The sequence below is a fragment of the Leptinotarsa decemlineata genome, unplaced genomic scaffold (genome assembly GCF_025532065.1).
Source record: "Leptinotarsa decemlineata unplaced genomic scaffold, Ldec_3_MD MMD2_tig00078422_RagTag_RagTag, whole genome shotgun sequence".
Classification (NCBI taxonomy): Eukaryota; Metazoa; Arthropoda; class Insecta; order Coleoptera; family Chrysomelidae; genus Leptinotarsa; species Leptinotarsa decemlineata.
The window spans coordinates 4,752,420-4,776,814 of NW_027412747.1; the positions used below are offsets into that span (position 1 = coordinate 4,752,420).

The window sequence follows — 24,395 nt, forward strand, 5'->3', positions numbered from 1 at the left end:
TATCTCTTAATCTTTTGACCTTGAAAATGCAATACATAGGAATTTCGAATTTCAATTTCAGAAATACCTATGCCGTATAAAATAATCAAAGCAAAAATTCTGACTCTGATGGTTCAGAGTACAAACTGAGGATGTAAAAATGCTAAAAATTACCCTAGGAGAAAAAAAGAGATCATATAAAAGCTGCCTTTTTTGTAAACCTAACACAATTTGTAATAAGGTAAGGTATGTACTACTGAGTTTTCGCATTGTTAAAAAAATATTCACATCAGAAATTTGGAGAATTATATAGAACCCAGGAAAAAGCTTTGGCTTGTTTTCAACACAGATGAAAATCCACTTTTATCATTCACATGTTTGTACAAGGAACACAATAATCATTCCGAAAAAATAGAATTTATTTCACAAAAAATTTCAGATTTCTGTTCTGAATGTAGTACACGACAACCGAATAATTCTTCAGTTTTTCAACATAAATAATGACAATATCTCACTACAACACTAACAATGCTCAAAAACCATATCAGTGTCAGTTTATTAGATTTAATAATTATTAGAATACATATCTTCACATCTAGTGAGCCACTGTAAGTGAATTCTAGCTCCTTTTTATCAGAATACGAGAGTGAAAATAAACCAAATTTTTTTATGACACTGGATATTGTATATTCCTCTTTATAAATACGAAACAATATATACAATAAGAATATAAAAGTAGTCTTCATTCATTGCATTTCAATGCAATGCTGATGAATAAAATGGAAAAATTCTTCTTCGACTTCATAGTGAACTTGGTTCATCCTGATGTTTCCTTCGACATAGCCTCAGGAAAATAGTTTCGCAAATCCACGCTAAGCAAGTAATGAAATTGGCAGATGCATAAAAATATACAATGATTGAATCACTTCCAGTTAGTTCTTTCACGTAACCTGGAAAAAAGCATATGAAAATTCATAGTCTGTATATGACTTATTCAACATGGTAACTATATTCAGCAGAAGAAGAATTAGAAGGTTTTCAGAACTTGAAGGTGGTTGACGGTCAGATGAGATCGCAAATTTATCAATTTGGTGTCAGAAACAGTCAGAAGGGCCAATTGAAAAAATTATAAAACCCTAAACCTGATGAATGTTGATGATAATATTTACATGTATGGAAATTGACTTTCACTTTATATTCTTACCTATTTTCTAGTAAAATCTCAATTAAGAAAGTAACAATTATATTCCAAATAATGATATTTTAACAAAATTACTCTCGAAATTCCATTTTGAACCCTCTTCTGTCAGTTACCAATCCATAAATGTTGATTATTTCTTAAATGGGACAAGAAAAAAATCATTTTGATGAAAATCTGCTCTATGATTACTTGATGTTCTTTCTGCAAATATAAATTTTAACTTAAGCTAGAAACTGTGGAATTTTGAACAGCTTCAATTTTATCAGTGAGCATGAACATCTCGCATTACAAACCTCAAAGTATCCCTGTTCAAAATAAAAATGATCGGTTCCCATTAGAGTCTGTCGCAAACCCGAATGTGAAATCGGTTCATGACAGTCTCTACAGCTGTCACTGAGAGGCAACCAGCAATAATTTTGAAGGAACACAAGATGAAATAAATATTCAGGCCAACGAAAATTATCAGAGAAAATCTAAGGTTAGCTGAAGACCCCAGAGAGCCTTCAACATTACCGGGGGTATACAAATGGAGAAAAAGTGTAGGTATTCCACTCTCTATGGTTACGACAGAACTTCAAAAACACAAAGACAATTACCACATGAATTAAATCTGCTGTAATGACTACGGTAGATTTTTTTTGTCAACAGTGTAATAACATACAAAAATTAAAAAAGTCTGAATTGTGGAATTGGATTTCTTAACAGAGAAATCCTCATGAAATTCCACTTAACTATCACCAGTAAAATAATACTTAACTGAAATCTGATCATTTGGTACACTTACTTAGATTCTCTCTCATTATATGGTTCGAGAACAATGCCGAATATGCTCTAAATGAATTTAAATCTCAGTTGAAATGGTTCTCACTTCTCGATAAATGAACAAAAAGTCTCTAATTTGTTTTTGTTTTCTTAACTTCATCTTACTCTACGAGAATGGTATTTTTCTCAGCCCAAGAGAAAATGAAAGTCTAAGATTTCAAATATAATAGGTAAAACAACGACTTCAAGGACTGAATAAAAAAAAACTATGTGTAAAATCTGTTGAATTCTAAAAAAAAGAAAATGCCGCCAATTTGACCGTGCTATTTACTATAAATTCAACCTGTTAAACAACTACAAATACACCAACTCATTACAAAATACTGTCAGTTTCACTTTAACTTCAGGGAGAGTGGTGTATAACCTTAAATTTGCACCTTTTTTTTTGTAATCGTAATATGAACTCTAGTTATACAACCCACATTAGGAACACAACAATGTATAAACTCTTTGCAAATAGAAAGTGAACTCGGACAAAACAATATGTGAACTATCTCCCGATATCAACTGATCAGTGTATAAGAAAACAAACACTTACATAACGCCTTTTTGGTGGTTAATGGTCAACCATAGGTTTCGTTGACCCGATGTGTCTTCAACACCAACACTTTTATTTTTTACTCCCCTATACCCAATACTGACTAACAATTTCGCTACTGATTTTCCTTAAATTTCGCACCCCACGCTCAGAAACAAAATAACTTTCTTATTCAGAGCACTATACTCAGCCTCGAAGACTGAGGGATGACACCCTAGAACACGTCTTCACAGGCTCTTGTGTCCGACCCCCTTCGTGCTCTCGAACCTTCTGTCTTCCCTGCCTCCCAGAAAGCCAGGAAGCCAGGAAGAAATCACGCATTCTGTTAAATTATCGCCTTTGATAATATATGCCGCAGTAGTAGACATAATGTCGTGCATAAATGTCTCACACCTCAGCGGTTGTCATGGCGAAAATCCACGAATTACGGTTTGTACTGCTTGACCATCCGCATTACTCCCCAGATCTAGCCCCAACTGACTTCTTTTCATTCTCTCATCTGAAAATTGCGCTTGGAGGACAGATATATTCGTCAAATTAAGAGACAGTCACCTTCTTGAATCATTATTTTGCAGAGAAAAACGCCCAGTACTATTTGGACAGGTTTCAGAGATGTATGCAACGCTGGGAGTATCGTGTGTAGAGTTGAAAGGAGACTATGTTGAAAAATAGAAAAAAACTGAGAAAATGTCTTGTATCTTTGTTAGGTCGGAAACTTTTCGGACCACCCTCGTATTTTGTGTTGCATAAGAGAACTTAAAACAGGTTTCTAATATTATTAGCATCTGGTTCTTCACTTACCAGTCATTGAACCCAATGTCAACCCAACACATCCACCCAGAACCATGTACAAAGAAAAAGCTGTGGCAAAATTATCTTTGTACATTTCGGAAATCACTAAGGGAAGAGATGTCTCCATGATACCCCTTGTTAATCCTACTAGTCCCAGTACTATCATTTTCCATACATAATCTTCACAAAGAGTAAAAACTGAAAAAAATAACGGTTTGTATTTTTGTATAGTAATATCAACAGGTTTTGTAGCCAGATATACGCTATTTTTTTTTCCATGACAGTAAATTAAGGGTTTTCTCAAATTGAAATTACGTCCGAGTATATTTCTGAATTGTCCGATTTGTTTATACATTGTTATAATAATGAATTTTTTTTATGATACCAACATGGGCCCTCACTATTTGCAGTAATTTTCTAATGAGAAATCATATAAATAGGAATCTCTTGATCCAGAAACACATTGCATGTATACATTTGAATGCAAGAGGAACACATAAGTCATATTCAAGTGATTGACAAAATCAATAATTTCATGAAAAAATTAATGTTTTTTCGAAATTAATTTTTGAAAATCTCGATTTGATAAGACATTTCACTTTCTTTGATGATCGATGGTGGTATATTGCTCTCAAATTGTTGAGATCTGTTTTCTTGTTGAATTTGAGCCAAATTCATAAATTTTTCTTCAATACGAGAAGGATGAGAGAAAATCACAAAGTAGTCAGAATTTTCAAATATGACACTGTCAAAATTTGACATATTTAAAAATTGTTATGCTTCCATATTTATATCTATATAAAATAAGTATCATGTAATCTATTTTAGTTATCCTGACGAAGATGATACATTTACCGAAAGCTCACAACTGATGTCAACTCATATTTCCGATTTGTTTGAAAAATTGAGACGATTCGGTTACAGACATGGTTTGAGAATAATTTTCAGAACTATCAACATATTCGGTTGGAAAAAATTAAGGAATATATTCACCATAAACCTTGTTCCTGCGGAAGAAAGTTATATTGAAGAGAAGAGAATTGAAACTTTCTATGTTTTTTACCACTTTCATTTGTAACTAACGTTACTGCAGTCTCGTCCTATAAGGACATTTTCACACTTATATTATATATAGTTAAATGTATAAGTTTGAAAATGTCCTTATAGGACATATATCATATATAATATATTATATATAGTTTAATGTATGAGTTTGAATATGTCCTCATAGGACGAAACTGCAGTAACGTCAGTTACAAATAAAAGTGGTAAAGAACATAGAAAGTTTCAATTATCTTTTCTTCATTATGATTTCTCACCACGTAGTAACGGCTACATCCATCAATTTATTGAAAGTTATATTATTGAAACCTTAAGACCCCCAGATGTAAGAAAAAAAATCGACATCGTAAGTATATAGAGACAAGACAGATAACGGGATCCGGGAAAGCGGAGCATATTCTGAAATCATCTGGTCAACACGCAATGAAATGGGCCGAAACAAAAATGGTTACCAAGGAATCAGAAAACTCAAAAAATCTGATAATATTCTTTCTGAAAATCATTGTTCCAAAAGTTATTCAGGGTGGCTCGTTTTCAACTCAACTCGGGAACAAGGTCCCGAATCATAAGCTTCAGACCGTCTGTTTTATACTTTGTTGAAATCTTCTCATCATGGGGCATCTGATTATGCGAAAGAACATAGAGTGTTCTTTTTGAAAAAAATTATGACATGCTCTGGGAATGCGATAGAGGAAGTAACATCAAATGTGATTATGTCAAAATGTGTCCCCCTGTATACTATAATTGACGTGTTTTTCTATTTTTTCTGCAAATTATTGAACCAAAAGTTATTCAGGGTGGCTCGTTTCAAATGGAATGCCCTGTATAAACCTCTAAAGAAGCAGCCACTCGCTCCAGCAAAACCTCAGGAAGAAATTCCAAAAATCGATGACTTTCAAACACTCAGCCGCGAAAGCCTTAACAATTTCGTCAAATCAAGATTATTTTTGTGATCTTCTGTTCCTTCAGTGTAATTCATTCAACCAATATTCATTGACACTGGTTGGACTTTATAGGACAAGAATGGAAAATGAATTTTCACTGCTTTGAGTCTATATTCAATTTTTATATTCAAACACCTATACCTACCTAGATATACACAACAGCAACATACAAATCTGGAACTGCAAAATTGTAATATTGTATTTGATTTTTGTTCTGTCAATAAAATCGTTTTTTATCATCATTTGACGAGCCCTTTATCCATAACTGTGAGTAAATAGAAAAAAGTTCTTACCAATCCGACATACTGCAATGATGAAGGTGGTCCACAGGAATGTTAGTCTGTTATTGATAGTATAAAAATAACTATAGATTGAATAAAGCATTCGGGAGATCAGGTCGAAAATGAAATAAACCATGATCATCTTAGCTATTTCAGATGAATTGTAATTTAACTTATTCAATAGCAACCTGATAATGACCGTGAAGTTGTAATCAGAATTGAAAGATAATGCCAAACCGAAAGCCATTATTAGATATCTGACTTCTCCATATAACCTCAGGCCGAGAGTATCTCTGAAAAAATAAAATGAATATCAAATTTAGAGTATGAAATCTTTTGAAGAAAGTAAGTATTTGAAATTGCTGATACTTTTCTAAAAGCAATTTTTATATGATAATGATATGATACTCAATCGAAATAACAGAAGTAACAATGGAAAAGTAAACCAGTAATTTATACATGACTTTATTTTAAATGTTCAAACTGTAGTCCTTGCTGTATTTGACAGTAACCTAAACCTTGAATAAATTCTTGTCGAACCTTGTTTATGGTTTCTTGAGAAATATCGTTTATTTCTGTTCGAATTCTCTCTTTTAATTCTTCAATATTTGCTGGTTTCGTTTTATGAACAACAATCTTCAGATGGCCTCACATAAAGTAATCCAACGGATTTAAGTCTGGCGACCTCGCTGGCCATTCAATATGTCCACGTCTACCAATCCATCGGTTCGTAAAAATTTGGTCGAGATTCCTTCGAACATCTGCAGCATAATGTGGAGGCGCACCATCCTATCGAAACCATAAACTTTCATCAAAACTTCCAGGATTAATTCTACTGGGGAATGAATTAATCAAAGTAGGTACAAGATATGCCCGATGATCCTGTTTCTTACAATGCCGGCCTATACATTTACCTTTTGAAAGTATTGTGTATGATGCTCACGCATTCAGGGGGGGTTTTCTTCGAACCAGTACTTACAATTCTGACGGTTGACCCCACCATTTAATGTAAAAGTGGCTTCCTCAGAAAAAAATATATTTTTTACGAGGAGACGGTCTCGGTGACAATTATCCATCATGACTTCACAAAATTCTATTCTTCTATCTGGATCATTCTCGTTTAATTCCTGTAGAAGTTCGATTTCAAAGGGATGACATTTTTCCAAATTCAATAGGTACTTTGTGTACAGTTGTTTTACTGACATCGAAATCACAACTAACCTTACGAACAGAAGTGTGCACATCTTCTTCAAAAGCAAGTAGAACATCTAGTTTTGTATCATCATTTACAGAAGGACGACGTGATTTGCGTGCATTTTCAACTGTGCCAGTTTCTCGAAATTTTTTTTCAATCTAACTTACTGCTGACTGCGTTATGCGTCTTTCTGAATATTTTTCATCAAATAAGTTACACACTTCCATCTGAGTGCGCGATCTGTCTTCATAGCCAATCATCATAAGTATTTCAATTCTTAACTTTATACTTAAATTCATTACTACTTCAAATTAATTCGAAGCAATACTACAGAAAATTCAGGAATCAACACAATAACTACTGTCCTAGTTAACAGTTAGCAAACCTCAATCGGAATAATGATATTTCACAATAACAAAAAAATTAGCAGCCTAGTTTTTTTAAATTGATAAGAAATACTTGTTAGCACGGTTACTGTCAACTACAGCAAGGACTACAGTTCGAACATTTGAAATAATGTCATGTATTTATCATTGGATTACTTTCCCATTTTTAAAATAATCATTAGAAAAAACTATCAAATAATTAATTAATTTCTACTTTCATTAGATATCAATAAAATTTATTTTCTGAGCGCACATCTTTAAAATTCTGTCCGTTAGACCTCAAGTATCAAAACTTTTCGGAATCAGCTCGTTACGGATTATCTAAAACTGACACCAAATACAGGGTGTTGCATTTAAAAAAGATGACTTCATCACATTAATATGGATCACCCTGTATGACGAAGTTTCAGTTTTTTGTAAAACGACCTTTGGTTTTGGAAATATTGAATTTATTCCATACTTTGCGTACTATTCCATACTCTGCGTTTGAAAACTGTTACACAAAACGTGAAAGAGTGGGAAATGTGGAAGTCCTGAACTCCTACCGCTCTTTTTTCTCTCAAGTTCATTAGTAATCAAAATTACTATGATGATTGGGTCGATGGAAGGTACAAATGCCAGAAAACAGTACTTACAGTAGCCAAGATTTCATAGTGGATAAGGAAATCTTGTTCTTCTCTCGTTGCTTTACAATTTCTTGTTTGTTTTCTACTTTGCCTTCGATCTGTAGTAACGGCTCAGATTGTGATTTTGCGTTATATTCTGGTACTGATGTAGTCTGCGTTACTGAAATTCACAAGTGTTTTTGATTATTTTGAATGTTGAAAGTTCAGAAGCTTTTCATCTGGATACAATGTCATCCCCAAAGTACGCACCATATGGAAAACTTTTTATTAAGGGTTTTTCGACAAAAAGTTATTCTCGATAAAAGTTCGTGCATTCCCTGAAACTAAACATGTACCAACAAAATACAGTACAACACACGTTATATACGAGGAGCCTTCAAATATTTGATTTTGTGACAAGAGTAAAGTACTCTTATTTTGAAAAATTTCGGGAAATGTTGATCAGAAAAGTTGTTGAGCATTGAAAAATACATTTAGATTTGAAGTCATGGCCATCTAAGTGAAGTTTTATTTTTTTACCCGTTTTTTCTAAATGAGGACTACGAAAAACAAATTTTTGCTAAAACGATATAAAGACAGCATCCTGTATACGACTGTCCAATTTGAAAGCCTGTAATATTACAAATTACACAAATGTCGTGTTAACCATGGTCAATTTTTTTGAAAAGTGCATTAATTTTCAAAGTTATTTTTATTTTTTGTTATCACCAAAAATTATTCAAAATTATACAGAATTGTAACAAAAACTTGATATTTAATTATGTCAAATCACAAAACATCAAAATGAAATAGATATTTCTGAACAAACTCATTGATTTCCTGAAGATTTTCTTGTCCAAAAAAATTGTTTAAGTTGAAAGAATGTGACGTGTTTACGAACACTGAGAAGTGAAAAATGAACTTTCATCTCAACTCAAAATATTTTGCTGCGGTTCAAGTTTTTCAATCGTTTTAAAATCTTGTTTATATATTTTCGATATACTATTAGATCAATCAATACATTTTTCCAATTTTGTGACCGTTTTCATATAACTTTCCTGCAGATTGGTGATTCTTTATTCACTTTGAATCCACCTATGATTATTTCGATATAAAAATAATGAAGCGATTTTGTGTTGTTTTCTTCAAAACGGAAACCAATTCAGTAGTAGTTGATTCCAAAACTGATGTTTTGCCTAAACGAATCATTTCGTTGGTTAATTATCTAAAAGGGATTTTAGATTGGATTGGGGGCTTCAGAGCATCTGAAAACCATAGCTGCAAACGCAGGATTCATACCAGGCAGTTAATGAGTATCTACATCTCCTATCAACTTCATTATCAAGAGGTTAGTAGAATATTTTCATGCAACTCAACTCTTAATAAATGTTAACTTCTGATTTTTCTTTTCACACTATTCATGTAACTATTGTCGTGATGAAGAATATTTTCTTCAGGGTGTTAAGATATCCCCATAAAAAATGTATCTCCAAGCTAGATTCTGATGAATTCGAAACCATCGTTTGTTTTAACGATTTCTTTTTGTGGATATATCGTAGCAGTGGACTAAGAGCACCGTCGAATATCCGAGGCGTCAGTATCTCCAGAATATTGTGAGAACAGTCTGCACCCCCTTGCAACGTTATAAGGATCGCCAGAAAAGCAGTTAATTTCAGTCTGAGTTCATTGAAGAAAAAAATAAAGAAACTTGCTTGTGTTTATATTTTTCTTATATCGATAAATGATTGCGATAAATGGTGTAAGCTTTCACGTGACGTCACATATTAGCGTTTGTTATTATTTCTTTTGTTGTCTTTCTCTAAGGTGAATTCATTGCTTAACTTAACTCTGAATATAAGACAGTTCAATGTAATCTGCTTGAAATTCGAGTGAATTGTCTTTATTAGTAATATACTTAAGATTCAGATTTTTTTTTGACGATAGTGGATTCTCGCACCAACAAGGCAGTTTTTCGGTCTTTATCTGGCCAAGAAAAACTGAATGCACCCACGATTTAGTGCACACCGCTGACCTAGTCGGGTTTGTTAGTGGTGTTTTTATTTGGCAACCCTATTGTAATCTTTCTATGTCTTTAAAAGAAAACCTACGTAGCAATTTCTCATGCAAAAATACCGTCAGAAAGAATGAGATAAATAGATTATATCTATTAGCTTGAAAACACCAAACCATTGAATATTAACAATAACTCCAAGAAATATGTCTACTGAATACTTGATGAAAGTGGCGACTCTTACATCAGTGGAGGTCATCAACTATCGTGGCGAAAGATTAAAAACAACCTAGTGAAGAGAAATCAGCAAATTAGAAGTAGTTCAGTATATTCGGATCGAACACAACTAACAAAAAAATCAGTCACACCAATGCGGAGTTTGAATCATTCGGTCATACGCAAAAAGATCAATTAACTTTTATAGAAGCTTCAGAATGCTGATCCGCATTCGCTGTGAAGTGAATTTTTATTTTTCTCAAGATATATTTTTTAATATTCATCACTTCCTCTGTTATCCGCTTCAGATTGATTCTCCTCCTCTTGGCAAAAAAGTCACAGTGTGGAAAATCTGGTAAATACGATGGCAGATACATGATTACGGTCTTGCTTTGGTCATAAAATCACGAACATGTAATGTTGCATTATCGTGATGAGAAAGTCATGAATTGATTCTCCACAATTCAGGACGTTTTCTTCGTATTGCTTCTCGCAAGCGACGCATAACTTCAAGATAATACTCCTTATTTACCGTACGACCATATGGTAAGAACTACTGATGTACCAAGACATGGTAATTTAAAAGAAACAGTGAGCAAAGCCTTGACATTTGATGATATTGGCGTGTTGTCTTTTGGTTTCAGTTCACCTGGGCTCTCCCATTGAGACGATTGGATTTTGATTTCGGTGTTATAACCATATACCCATGATTTGTTCCCAGTTATGACTATTTCTGGAAAACCTGAATCGTTGTTAACGTCCAAAATTTTCGAGCGGTGTTCATGCGATGGTTGTTTTGGTAAAAATTCAGCAATTTTGGTATCAACCTCGCTGCCACACGCTTAATGCCCAAAATTCACGCAAAACTTGCATGACACCGTGAGAGAAGTCGCATGCAGCGACTTCTCTAACGGTAATTCGACGATTCTCCATAACAATTTTCTTCACATTTTCAACATTTTCATCGGTTGTGTATGTGGTGGGGCGTCCAGGGTGAGGGTCGTCATTCACATATTCTTGACCTTCTGTGGAAAGCTTGTACCACTTGTAAACATTTTTCTGAGTCCGAGTACAATCGCAGTATGCCATTGCCAACATTTCGAGTTTCTGAGCAGTCAATTCCATTTTTCACACAACAAACTGAACATGATAAACAGCTGAAACTGTGAACATATGTTCGAAACAAGTGTACCAACATAAAATAAAAAGACGCTAATCGAATATACTCAGCCCGCGAAATGTGAACATTTACAATATTTTTCGAACAGTTCACTACATGTGATCAGTATTCCAAAAATGGTCGAATCTGTATTCAACAGTTGATCGGGAGCTCATAACCTCACTATGCTATGCTTGAAGACAGGCAGTAAACAATTATTAAGAAATGAACTTCAAACGTTCAACCCAGTCTTGAATATACCTATACAGTAGGTTAAATGGACTGACGCCTATCAGAAAACAACTACTCCCCTGGCTAATATCACGAAGGGCGTTGGATCATATCCGACAGGCGTCAGTGCAGAAATTTTCACAGAAAATGTCCTGCATATGCAATTGGCAATACAACTGAAAGAGTTGACCTTCAATTTTGGAACGGGAAAATTACGGATATGCAGTTGGTTAGTACCTCGTTCACTAGAGGGAGTGACATTTTGTTGTTTCGCTCCAACTAAGGAAGAGGAATGAAATACTCTGAAAGAATTCCGATTTTCAATTATGGAGTATCATTGTCGATGATGGTCACTATCTTGAACTGATGAGCGGCTAATGAACCCGAAACCGGTCTGCAAGTGTGCCCGTTCCAAAATTGAAGGTCGACTCTTCCAGTTGTATTGCCAATTGCATATGCAGGATATTTTCTGTGAAGATTCCTGCACTGACGCCTGTCGGATATAATCCAACGCCCTTTGTGGTATTAGCAAGGGGAGTAGTTGTTTTCTGATAGTCGTCAGTTCATTTAACCTACTGTGTAGGTACATTCGAAACTGGCTTGAACGTTTGAAGTTCATTTCTTCAGAATTTCTCAAAAGCTTATGAAAAAATACTCTCGAAATCAATGACGAATACTCTATCAATTATAACACACATAGACCTACCTTAAAAAAACTTGAACAGCAACTGGCTCAGTTCTAGCTATACCCAAGTCAAGGCATTAAGTTTTCAAAGGAGTAGCTGGTTAAATTCTTTGTATCCCGCCACTGCTAAAGAATCCATCAATTTTTTCAAAGGCATCAACTGATACACAAATTTTAATAGACTCATTCGACTCTGTAGAGAAATCCATACCTATTATGGTGCAACTAACATGTGTCTAGAATGGAGCATTGTGAAAAGTATCATGATTTCCTTGGGATTAATTTTTTCACACAGCTTTTGGAATTTACCTCCGAAAAAGAAATGAAATGCGACATTCAATTCAAATCACGTTTTTTTTCCATTATTTTTCATTTTGATGAAAGCAGGAAGTGATGGTAACTCTGTATTATGTATTCAAAAATCGGATAGTTCAGAATTCTCACCTTGCTTCTCGGATGTTTCAGCTGAATTCTGTTCATTGCACTTCTTGACAGGGATGAACGCCGCCATAGCAGGAAAATTAAGAACAGAGATTCCGGCGAGCAACCATAATACGTTTCTGAATCCCATATGCTCCATGGCATTAGATAATATCAATGGACATACTATTGCTGACATTGTTATGAAAGTCTGAGATATTCCCATTATGAAGCTGTGCTTCTTGTCGAAATAATCGTTCAGAATCGTTAAAGATGATGCAAACATCAGTCCAGAGCCAATTCCTGAAAATTCAGTGATCATAATAAAGGAATTGAATATGGAGTGGTAATTTATGAGTAATACTTCCGAAACAAAACAAACTCTGCTCCCAAACACTAGGAAAACATTGGTAAAAAACTGTCTTACGCAAACATCCGAATAAACGAGTCCACATTGTGTTGGTATGTTGTTTCATTATTCATTAAATTGTTATCATTTTTTAAAATTTGGGTAATAGTATTTTTACCCATTTTATTTTCGAGTTTGCAGCCAGCTTCAATTATTTTCTCTGCGCTGATTGAGCGAAAAAATATTTTGGCCGTTTAATATCATGTGTTTTGTAGTTTCGTATCTCAATAACTATTCATTCCACTGTGTCGTGGTGTATACCGATTGATAGATAATTTTATACTCTATACAATGATGCTGTTTTCTTCAAATTTTAATTCTTTGCCTCTCTTTTGAACTTACTATACAGTGCATTTTTTCAATGTGCCCCCTTCTATTCATTCAGAATATGCTCGAAATGGTTGCCTTGAACTTTCCGACATATGAACAGCCTATCCGATATTTCACGTCGAACATTTTCGAACACGGTAACGTCAATATCTCTACAAATATCTATTATTTTCTGTGGAATAACCAGTTTCGTACACCTTCTGCTTCGAATAGCACCATGAAAAAAGTCCAAAGTTGTCAAATCTGGCGAACGGGCTGGCCATTCTGTAGGATCTCGACGGCCAATCCAACGACCGGGAAAAGTAGTATCCAAATAGTTTCTCACTTGTCTGGAGTAATGTGGTGGTGCTTCATTTTGTTGGAATACAATATCCATATCGAATTCATTAGGATTCGCTTCGACGATTTCAGTGATGAGAGGGTCAACAGTAGTTTCCAGCATATTCAATTACAGTTCTCCTATTGAATTTTGATCAATGAATAGAGGTCCTACAATATGGTTTCCCAATATTCCTGCCCAAACGCTAATTTTTTCTGGATATTGGGTATGTGTTTTCTGGAAAACTTAGGGTTGGTGTCATTCCAATAAGGACAATTTTGTCTGTTAACATTGCCTTTTGAAAAAAATGTACGTTCGTCACTGAAACAAATATTGTGGAGATAGGAAGGATGGCTTGCAATGGTTTCCGTTATGATTTCTCAGATTTCTGTTCTTTGATCAGGGTCATCTTCAGTTAATTGGTGTACCATTTTAATTTTGTATGGATGATACCTATTTCTCTTCAAAAGTCTCCACACAGTAGAAGGAGACACCTTACAAAAATTCGCGACGGAATAAGTAGACTGTTCAGGATTTACTACCATCTCACCAATTATTTGCACTTGTTGTTCTTCCGGAATGAACGGATGGCCTGGGGGCTTTTTGTTATATACACTACCGGTAGTTGTGAATTTGGATACAAGTTCCCTTGAATATTTTGTACAGATAAGACGATTCGGAAAACGTTCATTGAAAATCCTTTCAGTCTCGTGAAACTTACGCGTCGCACCGTAAATAAAAATCGCTTCAATTTTTTTTACAATGGACGAGAATTGACCATTTCAGAGATTGTTGACGTGGTACCTTCCTACTAGTAAAACCGAAAACTGAATGAGAATAATCCAACTGAACAATGATGTTCATTGTCGTACTGATATTTTTTGTCGTTTTTATAAACAAAAAATAACTTAACAAACCTCATCGGGTTATTGGAATTGCCATATACCAGATAAAAAGGATTATTTCTAGAAATATCGTTATTGTCTTCAGGAAATTATCAAATGTTCCGCCATTAGGTGAAGATATTGACGTCATATTCTAGGGTTCTGAAGTATTCATCGGGAGCTTCAAAATGATGTGTCACAAGACCCCCTTTCCATTTAATTTTTTTCTCAGATGGCGGCCAGTCGCTATTTCGAAAGAGATTCATCTGTCAATTTCACTTCATAAAGTATTCATGCATTGATTCATTATCCCAAATTTAAATATTTTGGGTTGACCCATTTGAAAAATAAAAGGGGAGACATTAAAGAAATGCACTGTATGATGTCTACGAAGTCGAATTGAACCAAAAGCTCGAAAAATCAACTAGGCATTTGGCAGAAATGATGTTAATGGACCACTTTCCGACGTTGGTTCACGAAATTCCTAACTGGAGATTTCAGCCTCAAAAATGAGCCCCGAAGTAGCCGACCTACAGTAATCCAGGACAAAGATATGAGGACCGTGGTGGAGACTCACCCATCACAAATGGTGCGTGGAATGGCGGAAAAACTGGTCGTCAGGTCACATGCGGTTTTTGATGGTTTAAAACGTATTGCAAAGGTCAAAAAGCTAGAAAAGTAGGTGCTTCAAGATTTGAACGATCGACAGAAATTGTCATGATTCATTTTTTGGAAAAACATGAAAAACATTATATAAAAAAAATTGTTGTTCATGTAGACAAAATTCGTCAACTGCACATTAGGAGTTATTTTTCATAGGTGAATTAAAAGGACATTTTAATCATCTTTGCAATGTTCAAGAAATCTAGAGTTGATTTTTGTTGGTATTCTGGCATTTTATATTCTGATGTAGTACAGTGAAAATTTTCGGAGCTGAATTGGGTATTGTTTCTCCCTGGATATTCATTTGGAATCATCTGGAATACTTGTTTTTGAGATAATTGTGAATTCGATGATGTCGTATTCTGTAGTGGAGAAGTTCCGTGCAAGCATTGTTTACTTATTTCCGAGAAAGCTTTTTTCATGAATACTCAAATACAAACAATGATTTCAGTTCTCAATATACATTTTCCCCATAATGTTCAAATATCTCTTCACATTCCTGACAACAAGAATCGATCAACCCTTATTGATAAACCTATTCACCTTTCAAAACTGAGAAACCCATGATCATTTGGATGAGGGTCTCACTGAAAACTTCGGAGAAACCTCCAACAGAATAGAAAACTGCCCCTACAAGTCCAACCAATCTGTAACTATACTTCTTCAAAAGGAAGCTCGAGAAAAAACCTGAAAAATATTCATCAGGGCAATTTACTATTAATTTTTCTGAACCTACCTATGAAACTCACAGTTGCGATAAGAATTGAGGTCGACAAAGCTGTACCACTTGCCTCATCACCAATAGATGTTAAAAACTCACCATAATAGAGCCCAAATGAAGAAACAGGGACCTGTGACACAAGCTAAAAACAATAAAATAATGGCTGATAAGATGTTATCCAAACCAAAAAATATATACAAATCATCAAAAAGTTCAAGTAAGTCAAATCAATGATATATAACATGATACTTTTTTTAAAGTGGTTGACAATTTCTCTTGGTTTAGACTCCCATCGGAGAGAAAATGGAAAGAAGATTGATGAGATGTTGAAATTACGAAAAACACTGAATTATACAGTGCCATCCCCAAAGTATGCACCATATGGGAAACTTATTTATTAAGGGTTTCTCGACAAAAATTATTCTCGATAAAAGTTTGTGCATCCCCTGAAACTGAACATGCACCAACGATGACTGTATTTCGTTACACGTAATATACAAGGAGACTTCAAATATTTGATTTTTTGACACGAGTAGAGTACTCTTATTTTGAAAAATTTTCGAAAATATTATTCAAAAAAGTTGTTTAGCATTGAAAAATATATCTAGATTTCATGTCATGGCCATCTAAATGAGGAATACGAAAAAAAAATTGCTGAAACGATAAATAGACAGCATCCTGTATACAACGGTTTACTTTAAGAGCCTGCAATATTACGAATTACACAACTATAATGTAAACCACGGTCAATTTTTTTGAAGAGTAAAATAATTGTCAATGTTTTTGGTTATTTTCATTTTTTGTTAACACCGAAAATCACTCAAAACTATACTGTATTGTAACAAGAATTTAATATTCAATAATATCAAATCACAAAACATCAAAATGAAATAGGTATTTCGGAACAAAGTCATTGATTTTCCAAAATAATCCAAAATAATCTCCAGAAAATCAATTAGTTTGTTCCAAAATACCTATTTAATTTTGATGTTTTGTGATTTGATATTTTCGAATATTGAATTCTTCTTACAATACTGTATAATTTTGTGTAATTTTTGGTGTTAACACAAAATAAAAATGAGTTTGCACCTAAAACTTCAAAAATTATTCCACTCTTCAAAAAAATTGACCGTGGTTAACAGCATAGTTGTGTAATTCGTAATATTACAGGCTCTGGAAATAAACTGTCGTATACAGGATGCCGCCTATTTATCGTTTCAGCAATTTTTTTTCCGTAGTCCTCATTTAAAAAAAAAAGGTTGAATTATAGAACTTTGCTAAGATGACGATGACTTCAAATCTAGATGTATTTTTTGATGCTGAACGACATTTTCAAATAAAATTTCCCGTAATTTTACTGTATTTTTTTGGTGCATGTTTAGTTTTAGGGGATGCATAAACTTTTATCAGGAATAACATTTTGTCGATAAACCAATAATAAATAAGTTTCCCATATAATCCATAATTTGGGGATGACACTGTATACAACCAATGGAAAGTTGAACAAAAATGAAATTCTATCAAAATTAAACAATAATTTGAATCAAGTCACACGATGTTTCAATTGTTAGTTCCCACAGTTGTTGTTATTTCCTTAGAAACTTTATTTTTCAAGAAAATACCAAATTATACTTTTTGACGTCTATTGACCTTTTTTGACAATCCACAACTACAACTTTTGTATAAACATATCTCATTCATAGCTAACTAAATGGAACAAAAAATATATACTGAATGATAAACAAATTAACAAAATATATAATCTGTAACATTCTCCCCACCGTGAAAGTTCTTAAGAATTTTCACCAAATTCAACATCCACCCTACAGATTTTGGTTACAGGACGTTTGAAGACCCCTGTAGATGTTTTCACCTCGACTACTCTCGTAATATTGTCCTTTCTTGGAAATACTGCCGTGGTTCTACCCAGTGGCCAGGTATTTCTCGAAAGGTGGCCATCTGTAACAACGACTACATCGCTAACCGCAACAGGTTCATCAACCTTGATCCATTTTGCACACTTCGATAAAGTCGGTAAATATTCCTTGACACAAATTGACCAAAATATCTCTGCCAGCCTTTGAGACTTCTTCCACTGCTTTCTTAGGTTTTGTTCTTCGAATTTTGTTGGAAATGGATTTTCTGAGGGCGAACTAATCAGTAGATGATTTGGCGTTAAACACTGAGGATCAGAAGGATCGGCTGAAACATGAGTTAATGGTCTACTATTTACTGCATACTCAGCTTCCGCGAACAATGTTGATAAAATTTCATCCTCAGGAGATTCTTCCTTTAAATTAACCCCCAAAATTTTTTTGACCAAGCCTATTAACCTTTCCCGGCATCCACCTATATGTGGACTACCAGGTGGAATGAAGTGCCATTCTATCTTCATCTCTGTCATTCTTCGAGTTAGCTCCTGGTGATCCAGTTCACGGTACAATTTCGAAAGTTCTTCATTCGCTTCCTTGAAATTTGTGCCATTATCTGAATAAAGGCGTGATATCATCCTCCTTAAAGCCATTATTGTACCATCAGCAGTGAGGGAGTGTGCGATTTCCAAGTGGATTGCACGAATTTTCATACAAGTGAAAAGAACTCCCCACCGTTTCAACCATTCTAACCATCTATGGAAGATTGTTTTTGGAATTTCATCGTCCCATCCGATGCCACTTCGCCAGATTGCCTGTAGAATAATTTTTCCCTTATTAGACAAGAATGTGAGAAAGCCTGAGGGATCAAAAATCGACATAACTAACTGCAAAATTTGGCGTTTTGTAGGAATCACCGTACCGTCAGTTATTTCTTTGGGAACCATATGATAAACGACTTTAAATGTAAACGAATCAGATTTCACATCTCACCATACTCCTAAAATGCGGTCCAACGATGACTTATTGAAATATTTTTCGACATGTTCGTTTCCGTATTTTGAGATAACCAAAGGTGAATTTGAAGACCAATTTACAATATTGAAACCACCATTTTTATGGAGTTCAATTATTCTTTCGATTTTTGAGAGTGCTTCTCGCTCTGTATCACAACAATCCAGATAGTCATCAACATAGAAATTTCTCTCGACATCTTTAATCAATTCAGGATATTTCGATTGCTTAGCATTTGAATTTTTAACATATTGTGCGGAACATAGAGAACAAGAAGCACCGAACATCATCACCTGTAACTCGTATTCATCTATTTGCCTATGATGCTCGCCATTCCGCCAAAGAAACCGCTGTGAACATCTATCCTGTGACATATTTGTGTTTTGAATTTTCGTTTTTTCTGGTGAAAAAGTAACAGAATGCACTTCACACTTATCAACCCATTCTTGTACTCCTCTGAACATGCTTTCTTTATCTGTGCTCTCTGCAAGCGATTTTCTCGAACTGATATCTCCTGTAGAGCATAACTCTTTCTCTTCAATTCCAGTTTCAGCTAACTCTTTCTGAAGATCTAGAATCCTCATTTGATTTTCAAATTCCTGCTTTATCATTTCCCTCATTAGCTCAGTCCTCGCGACCTCAGTCTCCAACGCCAAACGCTTCCTTTCAATTTCTACCCTCTTTGAAGATACCTTGAATTCATTTGATTTCCTTGCCGATTTTCTAGTAGAATCTGATACTTTTGATGGATACCTGATTGATCCTGGATCTGTTCCATTCCCACTGCCAGTTCTATTAGATTGTACATGAAATCCGGAACCTTTCGGCTCTTCTATGGGAGCTGTTTGAACAATTTCCAGCGCCTGAGTTGCGTCTCCTTGCTGATGCGAAGACATAAAAATTTTTGATTCTGACTGAACAGTGTCATGAATACTTTTAATATTACTCTCTAATGCCAGCGGCCATCGAACATAATCATCAAAATTATTGGTCTTGCCAGCATTTTTTCTCTGAGATCTTCTTCGATATTCAGACATGTTTCCTTTTCAGTACGTATTTGTGGACTGTAAATACTATATTTTGATGTCTAATCCGGCTCGAAGGGCCATGTAATTTCCTTAGAAACTTTATTATTCAAGAAAATACCAAATTATACTTTTTGACGTCTATTGACCTTTTTTGACAATCCACAACTACAACTTTTTTATACACATATCTCATTCATAGCTAACTAAATGGAAGAAAAAATATATACTGAATGATAAACAAATAAACAAAATATATAATCTGTAACAGTTGTCTTTGAGTGATAATACTGGTATATTCCCGATAGTTGATACTATATATGTGTTAGAAATCACACGTTAAAAGGTAAGACCTCGTTAATCCTTAGCTCGCACAAGTTTCGACTTCTGAGGGTTGTCGTTCGTAGGGGTGCGACAGCCTGTTGACGGAAAAACATAAAACAGACAGACAGATATATTGGTCACTTGAGTACTTTTATGTTTACTGTGTAGAAGAAAGTCCATGATCAATTGCCATTTCCAGGCGTAATAGCGAAGGGCATCGACAGCAAGCGGGGAAACATCTTCATACCTGAATCACCGTCATAATTGTTACCCCAAAAAGCTGGTGGGAAGAATTGTTAGTGGAATACAAGAGCCCCGCAGCCGCGAACGAAGACTATCACAACCAATGTCACATCCTTATGTCAGACGACTGTAGGAGAGAATAGGAAAAATATGCTCTGAAGCTGCTACGGATGTTGCAGAAAACATCAGAGAACTGTCGAATAGAATTGAAACAATCTGTTTGAGGCTGATACAACCACAGCAACCTTACTGAAATCAAGCTTATAAATTTCATTGCCAGAATTGCATTTTCCAGACACGATGTTAGTACGGCAAATTCTATATCGTAAGAAAAAGAGGCTTTCGAAACTTCGTATTGGCGAACACAATGAGAACACCCAGCAAGGAAAACCCTGTGAAAACCATATTTGGAACCATCAACATAATATTAAGTGATCCTGTTACTTATTTTATTTGTATTTTCTTATATCAGTTAATTGTTCATCACTATGTATAAGTTGTTTGATAAATATCATAGGTTGATTGAGAATTAGACAGATAAAAAAAAATAATAATAACTGTCAAAAAAAGTCATTTAGGGCGAAATGGTTTGAATTCGTTTTTAATTTGATTAAGTATTTTACAGATCCAACATCAAGATAATCCACAGAGGAAATAGTGTTCATAGAAACTCCTTATGAAGAAAAAAAAAACAGTCTACGACGCCCTAGATCAAAAACCAAGAAAAAATAAGGGAGAGTGGGGAGAAATGGAAGTGCACATGTGACTCATAAATAATACCAACTATCAGGAATAATTATCACACGCAGACGATTGTGAACACTGACAATCGAAGCTTTGTGAAGTAAAATATTTACACTATTTCATCAGCTTTTCCATTTTACTTTCCTTCGGTGAAATAGTATTGAAAATACGCGAATTTTCAACCCCTTAATCAATTACAAATTGGCGTTCTTACAGTTTTTGCTATTGGTTTTGTCTTATATTTCTACATTACATGGTATTACTGATTCAATTACCCCAATCAGGTATAGCGGTTCCGATTATCTTCAGAATAGTGTGGAAACCATTTCCTTTTTTTTTTCTTCGTGGTCTGCGAGTTTGTATGCCTTATGTTTCGTCTTCTACTGCGGTAGACATTATCAAAGGCGATATGGTAATGGTCGCAGAGCCCGAGTTGGTGCATGAGTTGATGTTTCCGATTTTCCGAACGCATTATTCATCAATTAGTTCAACACTCCGTTCATATCTTAATTTCACCTTCATAAATTTCAAAACTATTTCAATACCTTTCAAGACAATGGAACTCATAACTTGAAGCATATCATGATAGTACTATTGAGAATTGAATAGACTTCAACATAGCCTGACTTGCTCATAATTGTTTATTTTCAAGACAGAGATTTCAAAAAGCAATAATCATCAATAATGAAGGCTTTGAACAAAGACTCAATGACTGCGCTCCTTAAGCTACAAGCCTCAAGTTTGATCCACCTGGCTACGATGCGCAAACTCAGGTATAAAAACCTGTAGACCACAGCTAATGGTTGAATACAGGATAGAAATGGTTATATATTTCTATAGGAAAGTACAAGTCCGCATAAAGGAAACAGAAGTTGACTGAGGCCAATATTGAACGAAACGCTCTCTCAAAAAGTTTCCGAAACTGAATGGATTTGTACATTGCTATTTCAAAGTTTCCGAAACTGAATGGATTTGAACATTGCTATTCCAACGGTTTGTAATTCAAAAAACACAACGCAGAAAAAAAATCAGCAATTCAAATGTTTCCAAATATTTCAAAATGCTTCATGCTGTTTTTTCCTACACCATTTCATTAACATTTGAATTATACACTTCTTTGTAATCCAACGAACTTTCTCGAGATCCTGAAAGTGGCTCTATATTCGTTATTGAATAAAAAATTACTTACCATGAATACAACGAATGATGTAGCGATAATGTATCCCCATCCTCCATCGAGGTGCACATATTTACTCTCACACTCATGATTTCTTTGTTTTTCAGCAGTTTCCATAATTCGTACTGCCTTCCTATTCGTGTTCTCAAGTGATAGTTTCGAAAAGTAGAAGTCAACTCTTTTGAGTTATTCATATCAAAATTATACACTTCTTTATTATTCATTCACAATTATATTAAATCGGTTTTGTGTCCATAATGATTATGTAGATATATAAAAGAATTAGGTGCGATTGTTTATGGCTTTATGTAAATCACCGTTCATTAGTCTATCAGTTGTGGGACATAAAAAACGAATTTGTAATCATTGAAGAAAAATAATACACGGTTACTGTACTGTCTGGAACAGAGCAACGATATACTGGATGTCCCGAATCTAGCACCAACCTTTAACAAGTTAGATATGTTTAAAAAAAATCTTTTTAAAATCTGTTTTTCCGTTAACCAGGTGTCGCACCCCTATGAACGACAACCCTCAGAAGTCGAAACTTGTGCGAGCTAAGGATTAACAAGGTCTCACCTTATAACGTGTGATTCCTAACACGTACAAAGTTATATGATAATTTATATGAATAATTGAAAGATTTTTTAGCTTCATTGATTTTGTACGTGAGTACATGAAATTTCTTTCTGGATTAACTCTTACTGGAAAAAAAGTACCTATATGAATAGGGACTGTCAATGTACAGAATTTTCAGTTGACACATCTGGAAATAACCTGGAGACGACAATATCTGTGAAAACATGAAATGAAGTGAAAAGGGATTTTCATTCTGTAAGTATGAATTTGTATTATGTATGCAGGAAGATGCACTCTGTTCAGTAGTTGTTGAAATACGCCGACGCAGACGAAAAAATGCGAGTGTAAGTGACGCTCATGTGACGTGTATGTGACATGAGTCAACTAGATCATGTCCATCCACAGTGCCTCCTGAAGCTGAATCAGGCGATCTTAGAAGTCATTCAGGGATCATGTCTTGTAATTGAGTAGTTGACAATCACCGGAGGATGATGTGATGGAACAATATTGAGTTGATAGTAGCGAATCTTCTTGTACACATTTATGATAGTTCTTGTGGTAGCAACATTTCTTATGCAACCTTATGATAGTTCTTGTACACTCTTAATTGAACAATGACCAGAGGGTTCAAGTTGATGTGTTCTATTATTCGTTAGGTAAAGATGTCGCTGATGTTTTCAATTTGGATTTTCCATGTTACTATCTTTCGTTAATCAAAAAATGTAGATATGGGTGAGAAGCTACGCCTCTTATCAATCTCAACCAATCTCTATTGAAATTAAAAGTACCACCATAAAAGGCCGATAAAATTTGAAAGTGATATTATTGAAAGTGAAAAAAATCAGTATTGATATGAAAAGCACCACCACCATAACAAGTTCACTTCTTGGAAGGATATTATTGGAAGAGTATAAATATTTTCAGTTGTTTCCGATGATAGAAAAAAGTTCTTTTATATCACGGGTATGATATGTGACGTGTATGTGATTTATTATATATATTTTATTATTAATGTAAGTAACAAGAAGGATTTGAAGCTCTTTGACTTCTATTTGATTATCTGCGAGCGCTTTCGACAGCTAGTCGTGCTGTCATCTTCTAGGCACTCTTCTATCTAAACGTGTTATCCTGTTGCGTGTCTTTTTATACGGTCCGAACGCCTCAATACAGGTACTTCTGCTGCTTTAGGTAAATTTGCCTGTATTTGGATTACATCAGGTACTATTCTTTGTGTTAAATCATCTCCAGGTTCATTGCTTCTAGGAGTGTATATTGATTTGTTCAATATACTGAATGTTAGGTCCTGTTGTGTTTTGATTTTTACTTGTTCCTCGATAAATGGTTTTTGACTGTTGAATTTATGGATGTTTAAGTTTTCCCAAATGTCCATGCGGTTTCCCTTATTGACTTGTTTTATGCGTTTTATATTATCTGGTGGGGGAAAGTTATGTTTGTTTTGTATGGCGTGTGTTGCGAGGTTTGATTTATATACTATTGGGTTTATGTATGCCTTTTTGTGTTCATCATAGAGCTTCAAATCCTTTTTGTAACTTACATTAATAGTA

At 34.6% G+C, this 24,395-nt stretch overlaps 1 protein-coding gene across 2 annotated transcripts; it reads right to left on the minus strand.

Moving 5' to 3' along the window:
* Positions 1 to 365: 365 nt before the first annotated feature.
* LOC111512627 (monocarboxylate transporter 1) lies at positions 366 to 22,459 on the minus strand. 2 transcript variants are annotated; one of them, XM_074186036.1, is made up of 8 exons: positions 22,264 to 22,459; positions 15,869 to 15,995; positions 15,676 to 15,819; positions 12,552 to 12,830; positions 7,836 to 7,986; positions 5,632 to 5,912; positions 3,342 to 3,530; positions 366 to 929 (listed from the first exon to the last, which is right to left on the minus strand). In XM_074186036.1, the coding sequence occupies exons 1-8, from the start codon at positions 22,366 to 22,368 to the stop codon at positions 781 to 783; spliced, it is 1,425 nt and encodes a 474-aa protein (XP_074042137.1). In that variant the 5' UTR covers positions 22,369 to 22,459; the 3' UTR covers positions 366 to 780. The 2 variants fall into 2 exon arrangements, with proteins under 2 accessions (XP_074042137.1, XP_074042138.1); XM_074186037.1 differs by lacking the exon at positions 22,264 to 22,459 and having other exon boundaries at positions 15,882 to 15,995.
* Positions 22,460 to 24,395: the final 1,936 nt, after the last annotated feature.